The sequence below is a fragment of the Dermacentor silvarum genome, chromosome 10 (assembly GCF_013339745.2).
Source record: "Dermacentor silvarum isolate Dsil-2018 chromosome 10, BIME_Dsil_1.4, whole genome shotgun sequence".
Lineage (NCBI taxonomy): Eukaryota > Metazoa > Arthropoda > Arachnida > Ixodida > Ixodidae > Dermacentor > Dermacentor silvarum.
Window position 1 is genome coordinate 94261207 of NC_051163.1, and position 14586 is coordinate 94275792.

At 48.1% G+C, this 14586-nt stretch overlaps 1 protein-coding gene across 14 annotated transcripts in view; it reads right to left on the minus strand.

The window, feature by feature from the left end:
* The window catches only part of LOC119466292 (cuticle collagen 2-like), a 1179781-nt gene that overhangs the window by 961962 nt on the left and 203233 nt on the right, over positions 1 to 14586 (minus strand). The window contains exon 1 of one of the 14 annotated variants that reach the window (XR_007463704.1): positions 2057 to 2413. The exons of 1 other annotated variant lie outside the window; for it this stretch is intronic. Coding sequence is in view for 4 of the 13 variants with exons in the window: in XM_049656737.1 (XP_049512694.1) it covers positions 2057 to 2129 (73 nt within the window). In the remaining 9 variants the exon portion in view is untranslated. Of the gene's footprint in view, positions 1 to 2056; positions 2818 to 14586 lie in introns of those variants that run through there. 12 more of the 14 variants (XM_049656727.1, XM_049656726.1, XM_037726772.2 and 9 more) reach the window with 12 other exon arrangements.

A 14586-nucleotide genomic window follows, 5' to 3' on the forward strand; every position in this document is an offset into this window, starting at 1 on the left:
TATCTCCTGGGAAGGAGTGTATGATCTTTTGAAGGTGCCTTTGTGATGCTGTTCTAGTCTGAGTGGGGTCATGTAGGTGTTTAAGCAGAAACCAGGTGTTTTTCCATCCTATCTCGCCATTAAGGCGGTCACATAGCTGGTGCCAGTGTTCCTGACTGAGCTGTCGTGAGTACTTCTCGATATCCTTTTCGAGTTGCACGAGGCAATTGCGTAAGCCACGATTGTGTTTTTGCGCGAGCCAGTGTTTCTACAAGCACTGCTGCGCAGACCACAGTGGACCACTTTGACATCAGGAGCTGGCCCGTCCTCCTACGCTACCTCAGTGGTTGAGTTAGCTCCGTCTTTGAGAAGAGTGGATATCCACTCTTCAAGGTTTGTAATGGGTGCGGGTTCACGTATATTCCGAACATACCAGAAAACGTTCCATTTAGTGTGCTTAATTTTTAGCGTTTCCCCTTTGTAGCCTGTGGATGGTACCGTAATGGAGTGAATATAATTAGAGAGCCTACATGCAACGCCTTTTAGGGTACCTACCTCCAAGAGCTAAATTGGCGGGTTAAATCTGGGGCACAAAATGGCGAAAGACCAGCCGAAATACTACATTTCCCGCAACCCTTCGTGACGGTAAAATAATTAACTTCTTTTAATAAACTTTGGCCTCACCAGCCAGAGACAAATGGCGCGTCTGAGCGCCGGATACGGCACGTCTACGTTTTAGTTACGCTGGAAAGTACAGTCTTTATTACAGCACACTTCGAAAAATACCCTTTATATATTATGTAAAACTGGAAGGCAACGACAATGCTTAATGAAGTTCACATTCTTGGCGTGAGATAATGCTACTACGAGCATGCCATGGTGCCTTATAACTTGTTGCTTTACATGTGTCGCACGACATGCAATAGAAAAGTAAGTTTGATGTGTTAAAATAAAAGGAAAAGGCAACTAGTACATTACAGATGTATGCAGGTTTCTTGTGCGCATTGGCGCAAAACTAAATTAAAGAAATTCAATGATCGCGTGCCAACATGAGTACATCAGAGCGTGACAAAAAAAAACGGCAGAAAGACTGGAGACCAAAATGGCTACCCACCAAATTTCGCGGTAAATAGCGTCAAAATGTTGGTATGGTGACCACCCTAAAACAGCACTCCATGAATATAATGATGACTCCCAACGTTAAGTTCCGTATTGTCCAAGATGGCATTCTCTATGTTCATGGTGAAGGTTAAATCAGGTGAGGTGTATTGATTCACGCTATTGCTTATGCGGGTTGGTCTTATGTCCCCGCTAGCTGACGGGGTTGGGACGCGTTAGCTTCCACGCGCGACGGCGTTCCGAGCGTTCCTGACGAATTTTCTATGCCGATGTCTGGCTTTTTTATGCTTTTTTTATGCCCCCGGTTGGTGCGCCGCGGCGTTTTCGATGCACGCGGCAGGTGGCACCTTTTTTTTTTTACGTCACACGAACATACACGAACATAATACAAAGAAAGAAACCAGAAGAAAAAGTTCCACAAACATGCAAAATTTGGAAATCGAACCCACGACCTCTCGGTCTGCGACGATAGATCGCCGAGCGTTTAACCCATTGCGCCACAAACGCATTTGCAGAGAGCTACACAGACGCGCCTTATATATCTAACACTCCTCCGTGTACCCGCGCTCTTGCTCGGGGCGGTGCCGCCGCCTACGAGCAGAAAAGAGAAGTACTGCATTATGACACTAACGCGCACCGACAGTGAACGCTTCGGTGGTCTCAGCACTACGACGCCTCGATGCCAGCATTCGAAGGGACGCTGGCATCAAGAAGCACTACCAACGCGTTCTCGCAGAAGCACTACTAGGTGGCGTTCACCGTACTCAGCACAGCGGAGCGTGGCCTCCGCAATTAGCTCTGAAAATGTTTCTGAAGTTGATCGCGGAGGCTGCAATTACGACGCGCTGTACGCGCTGATTTGACTCGCGAGCTGCCGTGTTCGCTCTATGAGATGGGTCTCGGAGGCTCGCTAAAACAACGCAGCCGCCACAGGTCAGTCCAACAAATAAACACTTACTGACAAGACAGCAGAGGACGATCACCATCGCCACCAAAGCCGGAAGCCCGCAGAAGCTGCCGTCGCGTGCCATGTCAGGAATCCTCTCGGTCGAGCAACCAAACGCCCAATGCAGGGAGAAAATAACACCTCCGGTGGGGCGTGGCAGATAGGAACGGCGTTGTCGCGCAGCGGATACAAAATCGCACGGCACACTGGTCGGAACGACGACCAACTAAGAATAAAATGAGCACGGGATATTACGCCGGAAGCGTGGGGGAAGCAGCGTCAACCACCACGACACCTACTGCCGCCACGGCACACGCAAAAACACAACGCGAACGTGCTTCTAGCACGTTTGAATCAACGTTACTAGACTAGCTTCAGTTGTAAAACTCTCCGCCCGTACGCCGCCGCTGTCGCCACTCCTTGGGCAGCCACCAGATGGCGGTGCAGTTCCGTCGCTCTCCACTGCTGTCGCGTCGCCTCGCCTCGCCGCTCGTGCGGACGGGCAGCTTGTGCGTGTTGCACGATCGCTGGTCTTCTAGTCATACCATGTGAAAGCGGTATCCATCTAAAGCAATGAGATATATCGGGCTAATATGTTCATACTGAAAGAAGGGTAAACTGCACGATAGGAAGAAACGCATACGACGAAGTGCAGAAACTGCGTTTTTAAGTGCCGTGTGTTTTTTCCTGCCGCCTAAACTTTTCACGCAGTTTACTTCTCCCATACAGCAGCTTGGCACGTTTTCTCACTGCTTTTACTTGCTGAACACTTTGCTCTGGGGCAGTTGTTATCCACAAAAATAACAGCACAACTTTCTTGTAAACCAATGAAAGCTTTATTAAAGACCTGCTGCATTAAAGACCTTATTAGCCTTATTAAACTTTATTAAAGACCATGTGTAACCTGCATTAAAATTAAAATTTTAGCTTACAAAACCTTGCTAAGACCCATAATTGAGTACGCAAAAATAGTATGGGATCCCTACACCCAAAGTAGCTGTATAAAACTAGAGAAGGTCCAGCGCCTTACTTCTGGGTTTATATTTAATAAATACCGCCGTTTCCACTCTCCAACTGAATTATGCAAAACTTGCAGAGCTCCCACCTCTACAAAAACGTACCCAGTATGAAAGGCTTAAATGCCTGTTCCTAGTCATTCATAACCATGTCAAAATAAGATGCGACAAGTACTTCCACATCAAGACACAGACACAGTATGTATATACCTCCTCCCGCAGTGCACAATGGATGCTTCAAGTATAGTTTTTTTTTTCCCAGGGCAATTAAGCAGTGGAACTCTTTGCCCGATTCAATTGTTCAAATAAAATCAGTTAACCCATTCTTGGAAGCAACACATTGCCTTGTGTACGCTGATGCAGCCTGATGTTCTGCACTAATATTGTGAAATAGTAAGTCAAAATGTGCTCTGTAATTACATTGTTAATGTGTTTCATATCAGCAGTGCTGCTTCATTTTTTGTTCAAGTGCACTAACGCACTTCTCTGTTTACGTATGTTAAATCCACTCCTGTAGTAGCCCGTCATATGGACAGACAGTATCAATAAATAAAATAAATAAAAAATTAATAATAAAAGGAACTAAAACAACAACTGGATGCCCCTATATATAGCTACGACTTAAACTGTCAACAGGGACATAATCAAGGCAAATTATTTGGGCCTACGTGGAAACTAACTCCACCTACAGCAGCTTCGCACGTTTCCTCGCTGCCTTTGCTTCAAGACTGGATCCCCGCCGCTGCTCCAGGAACCTTGCCTAAGAATGCATTTGTATGCAAGGTTCCTGCAAGGTATGCGTGTATGCATGCGCGTGACTAAATAAAAATTAGCGCAGCTTGCACAAGTGGCGCAAGGCTAAAAAAGCAGCGGAGCTGATGGCCACCTAGCTGGTCCTGGCCTTACCAAATATGCTTTTCTGGAATTTATTGATTATTGATCAATTAACGATTCGCTATTCATTGGATATCACAACGTATTGGTCACGTATTTGGGCTAGACTAAGCACTACCAAGTCATCCCTAGCATTTTCCGGAATTTATTGTTTATTGATCGAATATTGATTAGCTATTGTTTGGCTATCGCAAGGTGATGCGAGGCACAGCTGTACGCAGTGACGCCATCGCTAGGCGAGTTTTTGCGAACACTAAGCGGGGAAGCAAAAAGCTTAAACAGCTCCGCTGTTAAAAATTGAATGATGCATGCACTCAGTTCCTGAAAGCGCAAGGGGCACCCAACACGAGTGAGCGTATTCTCTGACAGCTCTTCTAAGATGGCCCAGAACAGGTCACCATACATATCTCTTCGTTCGTGTTTTTTCGCCCGGTTGGTTCGACAGATACGAGGGAAGGTTGGGGAACACTTTCGGCACCGCACCCTCGGCAAGTGTCCACTTGTCTCGTATCACCTCAACCGTCTGTCCAATGACAATATGCAGAAACTCTTTAAGATGTCCTGCTCATGAAAGTGTAAGTGGATTTCCATTGATTTCGCAGAGAGTTCCTTGTCGGCACGAGGATTCACTCTGTTGAACACCGAGCGAAGTTTCGCATTGCTGGGAGCACACAAGAAGTGGCGCGCCGAACTGTCGACATCGTTCGATAGCCGCTTGTTGCACTCAGGAACGCAGCACATCGGCATCGTCAGCTGATATTCTTAACGAACGCGGTGAAGGCTACAGTTTTGCGGATGACGTGCTTCCTGAAATCCGCCGTCAACAATCAACCACACAATACACCAACGCTGCACCGCGTGTTTCGCCCGGCCAGTTCACAAAGCCGACTACTGGGGAAGTGAAGCTGGGTGCGACGGCAGCGTCATGAAGGCGCGGGCGGGTGGCGGTTCCGCGCAACGCCGCCGAATTTTACAACTGAAGCTGTAGTAACGTTGGTTTGAACGACGTCACGCTTCTTTGTCGTCACCGACGGAAAACGACGACGGCGCACCACCTCACAGACAACGGGCAAAGCGCACCACGCTCAGTTGGCAGGACAGCAAGCAGTGTGGGAGGCAATCCTCGACAGATAAACCACCACCACTGCACGACGCGTTGTCCACCACAGAAAAAAATGGAATTTTCCGGAAACGCCACTGAATTTTACTTCTTTGTACAGAAAGTTTGATATGTCACTGTCCACAAAATTTGAGAAATCGACAGGCTTCAGAAAAACGATGTATGCGGCCATGCTTTGACGTATCAGAGCACAATTAATAAATACATATTCTACTTGCTTCTTCACAGTCTAAGTTCTCGTGCAGGAAGGCTGGTTTCCAAGCCGATGTTACTTAACTAAATAGTGCAACATTGTTCACGCCTAATACAGGCAGATTTCTAAATACCTTGGCAAACGTCCGATTTTCGCGCTTGATTCCTGAGAAACTTTGAGGATAGAAGTCGTGACAAAACCGAGAGTGTGCGTAATTCGGCATATATGCGAAATTCATCCCAATGTTACGAAAAAGTCCAGTTAAGGAATTGAGAAAAATGAAAGAGCCGTAGCTATGCGGGGCTGGCCTGCGTCCAGTCCAACTCGGTCGTGTTTAGAAATGAACAAACTTACATCATCAGAAAATTGCAGAGGAGCACGTGGAAGGTTGAGGCGCCAAGCTAACAGGTGTTCAAGCAGCTTGACCATGACACGAAGTTGCAGTGGTATTTCGCGACACGAATCACGTATACCTCACAAGGGTGTAAGATTGTTCGCGCTTCTTGGCGTATCATGGCGACGCTACACAGCGTAAGATACTACCACCACGTTACACCGCCAGTTTCTCACAGGGCTGAAAGGCAATCTAGATGCAGAAAAGAGTCCGCGAAGACCAGTAATGGTCCCTCATTTGGCCTATCCGAGTTGTGACATTCTTCCCACGAGCCTCCTTATAATTGCTAGGTCACGCGACCGAACTTCTTTCGTCTCGCAGTTAGGGAGACTATGAACCCGTCCTGCCCGCTCACTGCTGGTGGTGACCTGTGAGGAGGCGAGGCGGCATTTTGTATGCGGAATCCATAAAACCGTCCAACAATCGCCTTCTTTTCCGCTGCGAGTGAGAATGCGACGTGATCGCACCCATAAGCGCCAAGTCACGAGGAAAGGTGACCTGTTGCGTTTCCTTCGTTTTTCGCTTCTTTGACAAGAGCCGGTCGAAAAAAAGGTTTGGACATGCGAACGTGTTCGAACCTCATGTCCTCGAAATTTTTGTTTTCATTCGGCGGTTGAGTGCAGTCTTTTTTTCCCCGAAACAGTCGTTGAGGGCAACGCCAGTCCCAATTGTTTATTGACTGTGACCATATGCGGTTGAACGCGAGGCCAATGTGTAGCGGGTAATGACGACCGCATTCAGATATGGGAGGAATGCACGTTCAGCCTTGTGGAACGAGGCAGTTACTGTGTCCGCGACGTAAATCTTTCCTTCTGAGAGAGAGAGAAAACACTTTATTCCGGGTCAGACTAAGACTTATTGATCTTCCTCCGGCAAGATGACCATGGCCAGCTGGTCGGCGAAGGCCGCCGACGCCAACCACACCCGCCAGTGGGGAGGTGGGGGTTAGGGAGGGGATTGTAGGGCTGCGGGTAAAGAGAAAGTGATGTGCTCTACATTCGGATACGTAGAGGGGCAGTTGGGACTTGAGGCCTCTGAGCGGTAACAATAAAGGCGTGCTGGAGTGATCAAAGTGTTGAGCTGGACGGCCCTGAGGTTGCGTACTTGAGCGGTACAGAGACAAGGGTGTGGTGGCGGAAGAGTCTGCAATCAATGCCGGAGGTGTTTGTAGTGCTGCTTTAGAGTTTTCGCATAAAAGTGTGCCTCGTCCGCTATCGGCGGGTAAGGCCAGGGGATCATCGACCCCCGGCTATTAATCTCGCGGGCAAGCTCATGAGCGAGCTGATTGGCGATAATCCGCGCATGACGTAGTATCCACACCACAGTGACCGAAGCAGGGGAGAGAAGGGAGAAAGAGTAATAAAAGTCGTCGTGAAGTTTATCGGGAAGTCTGTTGTCGCGAAGAGGTCAGATTGCCGCCATGGAGTCGGAGAAAATGCGATCCAGAGGAGATGGAGCGAAAAGGGTTAGTTCGGGCGTCCTGTGAACGATCGCGGCCAATAAAGGGATAGACAACAAGTCGGAAGTGAGAAGGGGCCAGCGGTGGAAGGGCTGGGAATCTCAAGGGGCGCCGAGATTGTGACAGCAGCCGTGGAGCCATGAGTTTGGTAATACACTGCCTCAACGTAGCATGGGACAGTGCCTGCTGGGAAAGGGTCGTGGAAGTGAGCGCCCCCTGGTCGTCGTCCATCATGAAGATCTGTGGGCATATTAGAGGGAATAGGGGCACAGCGGAGTGTCACTTTCTTACTTGGGAGCCGGAGGGTTTTAAGTGAAGGAAACACTAAAGCATGATGATAGAAGTGATAGTCATGAGCATGACTCAGAAAAATCACAATGACTAGGCGAAAAAGGATTCACACTCAAAAACCACTGAAATAATTCTGACGTGGGTACTCACTAAAGGAGAATGCTAAAAGTCATAGTCATGAGCATGACTCAGCAAAAATGACATTGACTCAGCGAGAAATGATTAACACTCATAAAACACTGAAATTGATCCGATGTAGGTACGAAGTGAGGGAAACGCTAAAGGATGGTGGTAGAAGTCATAGACATGAGCATGACTCAGCAAAACGACAATGATTGAGCGTAAAATGATTAACACTCAGAAACCCCTGGAATGGGTTCAGACGTGGGCGCTAAGTGAAGAAAACACTAATCTTCTTTCTTCTTTCTGCTATTTTACATGCCAAAACCAGTTCTGTGATTGAGGCACGCCGTAGAGGAGGGTTCCGGATTAATTTTGACCACGAAGGGTTCTTCAACGTGCACTACACCGCAAGCACATGGGCGTTTTTGCATTACGCCTCCATCGAAATGCGGTCGCCAGGGCCGGGATTCGACCCCGCACTCTCGTGCTCAGCAGTGCAACGCCTTAGCTGACTGAGCCACCGCGGCGGGTCAAAAAAGACTAAAGAAAAATTACAATGACTCAGTGAAGAAAGAATAACAGTGAATAACCACTTAAATGGGTTCGGACATATAAGTGATAAGTCATGACATGAATGTCCTGACATGCGTGCCATGTAGGTCATGAAACAGCCGCCTACGCCTCGGTGCTCCCATGGTCGTTTCGTTAACTTGGTTGGCTCCCCGCCAACTGTTTCGCATAGCATCGGATCCCCCGGCTTTTATTGCGATAGCAATTGTATGGACACTCCAAGCGCATTTTTGCCGTCGCCTTCGGCGTCGCCGTATGTAGTGACGTTGCAACGCTAGAAACGGCGATAAAATCGTCGCCGTGCGATGTGCGGTGTGTGGGCGACTGAAAGCGCGCGAGAATGAGCCGGGAACCGCTGCTTAATCCCGCGCACGCGAGAGGGGGTGGGGGGGGGGGGGGGGTGCGCACGGTCTTCGTTCACGCGGGAGGACCGTGGAGGAGGTGACGGAGTCGTGCGTTCTGCTTACGCGGCTGCTGCTATCTTGCGATCTGCGACGCGACCGAAGTGTGCGCCCGCGGAAGCCTCACCTTCAAAGTGACCTGTGATGGGCCAAAGTGCATTCGACGAGTGCTCGTAGCTTCGTATGCGCTGCGCTTTCGACACTTCGTTCGCGTTGAAGCGAGAGCCAGCGCGAAGGTCAACATGCTCGCTGCCGCTGGTGCGCTTTATCACTCCAGCGTTTTGACGAGCTTCCGCGGTCATCGAGGGAGATGTGTTAATGTTTACCTGTGCGCGCGGGAGACCGTGCTGGTTTATTTAGCTAGTAAACAAATATTGACAACTTTATACCGCCGATAAACTAGTATGCTTATTTCATAAAGGTATACTCATGGGCTATCGCAATCGATGCTTCGCCTTTCGGGAGAAATTGCGACGTTTTTTTTTTTTGAACTCCTGTGGTATGCAGGTATCAATGAGACTTTATAAATAACATGTGGGCGAGAACATTTCACGTAACTCTCTCTCTGTCTCTATCTCTCTCTTTATATATATATATATATATATATACTCCCACTCCCAGGGTTAGTACCCAATAAAGTGAATGGTAAAACGGCGCCGCGGTAGCTGAATGGCAGGAGCATCGCACGCGTAATGCGAAGAAATGGGATTGTTCCCCACCTGTGGCAAGTTGTTTTGTTGCGACCGTAATTCTACGGACCCTCAAAGCAGATTTCTGCCGTCGGCGTCGTCGTCGGCTTCGTCGTCGCTGTCGCCGAGAGGTTTCGTATGAACTCCAACGGCGATGAAATCATTGCCACGCGCCGTATGCTGGATGTGCGAGTGAAAGCGCGCGAAGGACGCGCGATTTCACGGGGAGCGAACGCATGGCGGATAGCAAACGCGACTTCTTCCTTCGTGCGGAAGGCCGTGGGGGGACGAGTAGGAGGGAGGGAGGCGACGTTTTGCTGTGGAACTGAATCCGTATTTATATAAAAAATCACCGCATATCCACGGGGTGAATGATGATGAGTGGGCGAAGCTCCGGAGGGAATCATCGGTAAACCATGAATCTTGCGTGTAATTCGCCCAGTCTCGCCACACTAAATCGAACGATTGACTTCCACCAATGACACGTGCCATATGTGACGTCATTCCTATTTTATAACGGCGCCCTTCATTATAATTGCACCATCTCCCGCTTAAGGAGACGCTAGCACAAACGCGTTAGAAACGTGCAGTACTCCCTAGTAAGGGGAAGAGGCCACAGCGTCTTACGCAGCCGTTTACACATGCCGGAACGTGCACCGCGTTTGCCGACGCCATCACATGACTGCTGAGAGAGTATAACCCCCGTATTCATAAACGCTCCTCGACTTGACTTGTCACCGCCTTCAAAGCGTTTCGAACGCGCTGCCCAAGGCGGCGGCAAGTCAAGTTCAAGTCGAGGAGCGTTTATTAATACGGGGGTAAGGCGGAGATGCCACAGCGTCTTACACCAGCTTCTTACACGGGCCGTGACGCGCTAGCACAAACGCGTTAGAAACGCGCAGTCTTTCGTTAATGTTGGGTATTTATTGTCATCGTGGTGCGTGTGTCCATGTGTGCTTCGTGGCGTAGTGGTTAGCGCCGCGCGTTCGGAAGCGAGGGGTCTCTGGTTCGATTCCGCGCTACGGACACAACTTTCGGAATTTTTAGGGGCGAAGCTGCTTAGGGTGTGGGTCTATCCCTCCTCTGTAGTATGTAGTAGTAGTAGTAGGTAGTCAGTGGTTATGTAAGTTTGACGCCAGAAATTTGAAATAAAATCACGATGGAATAGTTTTACTGCATACAGCCTAAGTTTTCGCCACACGGAGACTCCGGGATTGGTGGCGTGTGTGTATGTATTTCGGAGGCCACAACAGACAATACTTGAACCATGCTCAGGCAGCCGAAGAAGTGAACGCAACGAATTCGCATGAAGAGAGGGGGGAGGGCGAATATAGAAGAAGAGAAAGATGGCCACGTACAGAGTAGTTCCTTATTTTTGTTGAACTATTCGGTTCGTGGCCAATATCCCACTATCATCTAGACTTTACTTCTAAAGCTACTTGAGGCCACCATACCAGAAACAGAATTCTGCATACAGGTCTGTCCTGGCAGTGTTTCCTGTGCAACTTAAATGCCATGTACCTAAATCCACTGAACATTGTTTTTCTATTCTGGCACTGATTGTCAAGAGAAAGTAAAGAATTCTGTGCCGCCAGCTTTGGCGTTCTCAAAATTGCGACAGCCATTGCCTCTCTTGCGGGGGATTCAGAAACAAGCACGCACGTACAGTGTACAGTCTACACGTTTATTAGGATTCGGGACCAGAAAGCATTCTACCATGTTAGGTTTCGAAGATTTTCTATTACTGGTTTCATCTTATTTGTCCCTGTTAAAATACTTTGTCACAAAATTCGTCCTAGTGGCCTTGTTATCGCTCACACACACACACACACACACACACACACACACACACACACACACACACACACACTGACGCACGCACGCACGCACGCACACACACACACACACACGCACGCACACACACGCACACGCACACACACGCACACACACACACACACACATACGCACACACACACATACACACACACACACACACACACACACACACTGACGCACGCACGAACGCACGCACGCACGCACACACACACACACACACACACACACACACACACACACACACGCACACACACGCACACACACACATAGGCGCGCGTGCGCTCGCGCGACTATTTGCGAGTGTCCATCACTTCTTATGAGAAGTGTTGCTTGTTGCGGGCGGACCTGAAGTCCGTAGATGTTTTTGCTTATTTTAGACCAGCAATTACTAGGGACTTTAGGTGGACCTAGCCTTGCAAAAGTTGCCGGCAATGGCTCCGCCGTCATAGTACGCTGACTTCTTAGTACGCTGTGTAATCTAGCAGTTATTAATACAAGTCGCCAGCATAGGTGTCGAAAATCAGCTGATGACTACTATCAGTTCTCTTACTCAAGCTCTGCTTGGCACATCCGAAGATAAACATCTGCGAAAAAATTGGATGGCAGAAGATGGCTTTGCCTTACAGCTCTCAAAAGTAAGATATCTAAGCCGAGAGCGTCGTCATTAAGCCTACGTAACAATAGCCACGGTGGTAAATGTTATGAGTTAGATGACGGTCGGGCAACTGCTAAAGAAAGGAGGCTTATAGTAAGGGTACGTGTACTACTCTCATTGAAACGACCAAATGAGAAGACACCGAATGCTAAAGGGCATGATGCAAATACTCGTATGACTCTTGGCTAATTATGCGCTCTATGCCAATTGTTTACTGTCGACAACACATCAGCTATGTGCACATCTGGAATATAAAGATACCATGATGATGATGATGATTAGTAGGGTTTATTGGCGCAAGGGCCAGATGTGGCCAAAGAACGCCAAGGCGATGATAATGGCGTGTCAGTGGTACATGAATAGTGAATTATCAGGCGTGGATAAAACGTTAGATGAAGCATGGCTGTAAAGGGGCCTAAAAATAGTCGCTGTAAAGAGCGTAAAATCTACATGTAATAAGGTTATGACAATGATCAATGACGCTTACTATGAAAATGAAGAATACATTGAAAAAAGAGTGAAGATATTCAAGTTATTTCACATGTTGTAATTGGCAAAAGCACTACTGCCTAAGCAGAGCCCTTGAACCACAAGGGCCTGGAGGCAGGTGCTATACTGAACTACTGTCACAGCGGCATCCTCTGGCGAGAGGATGCGCTACGAATTTATTGGGCTTATGACATGTAGGATAACATCGTTCAAGAATGCGAGGACTGCTTTGGTTGTAAAAAGTGGTTCTTTACCAAGAAACATGGACGGATGGAGCGGGACACAATAGCTGTATGCAAGAGGAAAATGTTTCCTTCTCTCTGTTTCGGCTTCCCGACACTCCAGGAGGACATGGAGGACGCTCAGCCTCTCACCACATCGACCACAGGTTGGAGGCTCGTTACCAGTCAACAGAAAATTGTGAGTACCATATGTGTGTCCTATTCTGAGACGACAGAATAGGACATCAGTTCATCGTGTTTTTGTTGTACAGGGCCAGAAGCCTAGCTGTAGTTTAATCAAGTGGAGCTTATTATTTGTTGCGGCGTCCCACAAGCGTTGCCAGTGGTTTCGCAGTTTCGCTCGCAAAAAAGGCTTGAGGTCTATGGCAGGAATAGCAGCGGTAAGATTAATTGCTTGAGATGTAATTGATGTGGCCACTTTGTCTGCCAGTTCATTACCCTCAATGCCTCTATGGCCAGGAACCCAGCATATTGTCACATGTCTACCAGATGAATAAATATTGCACAGGTATGTGTAAAGCTCAATAAAAACAGGAATTTTGTGTATTCTTATAGACATTAGTGCCTTTACGACACTTAAGGAGTCCGTAAATATTATTGCATTCTGTGGTTTTAACTTCTTAACGTGTTTAACCGCAGACTGCACCGCATAGGCTTCTTCAGTAAAGATGCTTGTATAAGGGTTCAATACGTCCGATTCAGAGAAAGAGGGACAAATTGCCGCGTAAGATACACCAGCGTGCGACTTTGATGCGTCAGTGTAGAATTCAGCACACGAATACTTAGATTGGAGTTCACGGAAATGCATTCCAATTTCGAGGTCTGCTGCGTACTTTGTAACTTTTACAAAAGATATATCGCATTCTATCACCTGCCACTCCCAAGGAGGTGGCAGTTTAGCTGGAGGCATTATGCGATGTTCGAGGAGTGGGACATCCATTTCAACGCTAAGCTCCCTCACACGCAGTGAAAAAGGCCGTCTCACAGAGGGTCGATTATGAAAAAGTGTAGTACACGTCAAATCGTTAAAGGTCTTAGAACACGGATGTTCATGATTAGAGTGTACTTTGAGGAAATATGTGAAACTGGTGTATGATCTCTGCAGATGGAGTGACCATTCATTCGATTCTACATATAAGCTTTCAGTAGGGCTTGTTCTGAAAGCGCCTGTGGCCAGTCGGATACCTAGATGGTGAACGGTATCTAGCATCTTTAGTGCGCTTGGGGCGGCAGAGTGATATACTACAGCCCCATAATCTAGTCGTGAACGAATCAGACTCTTATAAAGGTTCAATAGACACTTCCTGTCGCTGCCCCATGTTGTGTGAGATATAATCTTCATTAGGTTCATTGTTTTTAGGCATTTTGCTTTGAGATATTTGATGTACGGGATGAAAGTTAGCTTAGAGTCAAGTATAATGCCTAAAAACTTGTGGTCTTTGTTCACAGGTATTTGCTGTCCACACAGTCCTACACAAGGATCTGGAATCAGGCCTCTCTTTCTTGTGAAAAGAACACAGGAACTTTTGTGGGGGTTAACTTTGAAACCGTTTTCGTCTGCCCACTTAGACACTTTGTTCAACCCCTGCTGTACCTGTCTCTCGCACACGGTCAGGTTACAGGACTTGAAGCCCATTTGTATGTCGTCCACGTAGACAGAATAAAACACGTCTCCTCCATCACGACTACCAACGTCGATGACCATGAGCAACCGTCGTGCATATGGAAGCTGCACTACGCTGCACACGCTAGCACAACGCGAAAGACGAAGCACGTAACTGACACACTAATACAACGCGCAAGACAAAGCACGTAACTGAATCGTCACCGAGTCAAATCAGCGCGTACAGCGCGTCGTAATTGCAGCCTCCGCGATCAACTTCAGAAACATTTTCAGAGCTAATTGCGGAGGCCACGCTCCGCTGTGCTGAGTACGGTGAACGCCACCTAGGTGGCGTTGGTAGTGCTTCTTGATGCCAGCGTCCCTTCGAATGCTGGCATCGAGGCGTCGTAGTGCTGAGACCACCGAAGCGTTCACTGTCGGTGCGCGTTAAGGCCGGAATACATGAAGCGAATAACCGGCGTCCGAGCGAAGAACTTCGTCGGGCGGCGAACGTCCGACGGCCGGCGTCAAGAAATTTGCCGTCCGCAGCCGATCTGCCTGTCCAAA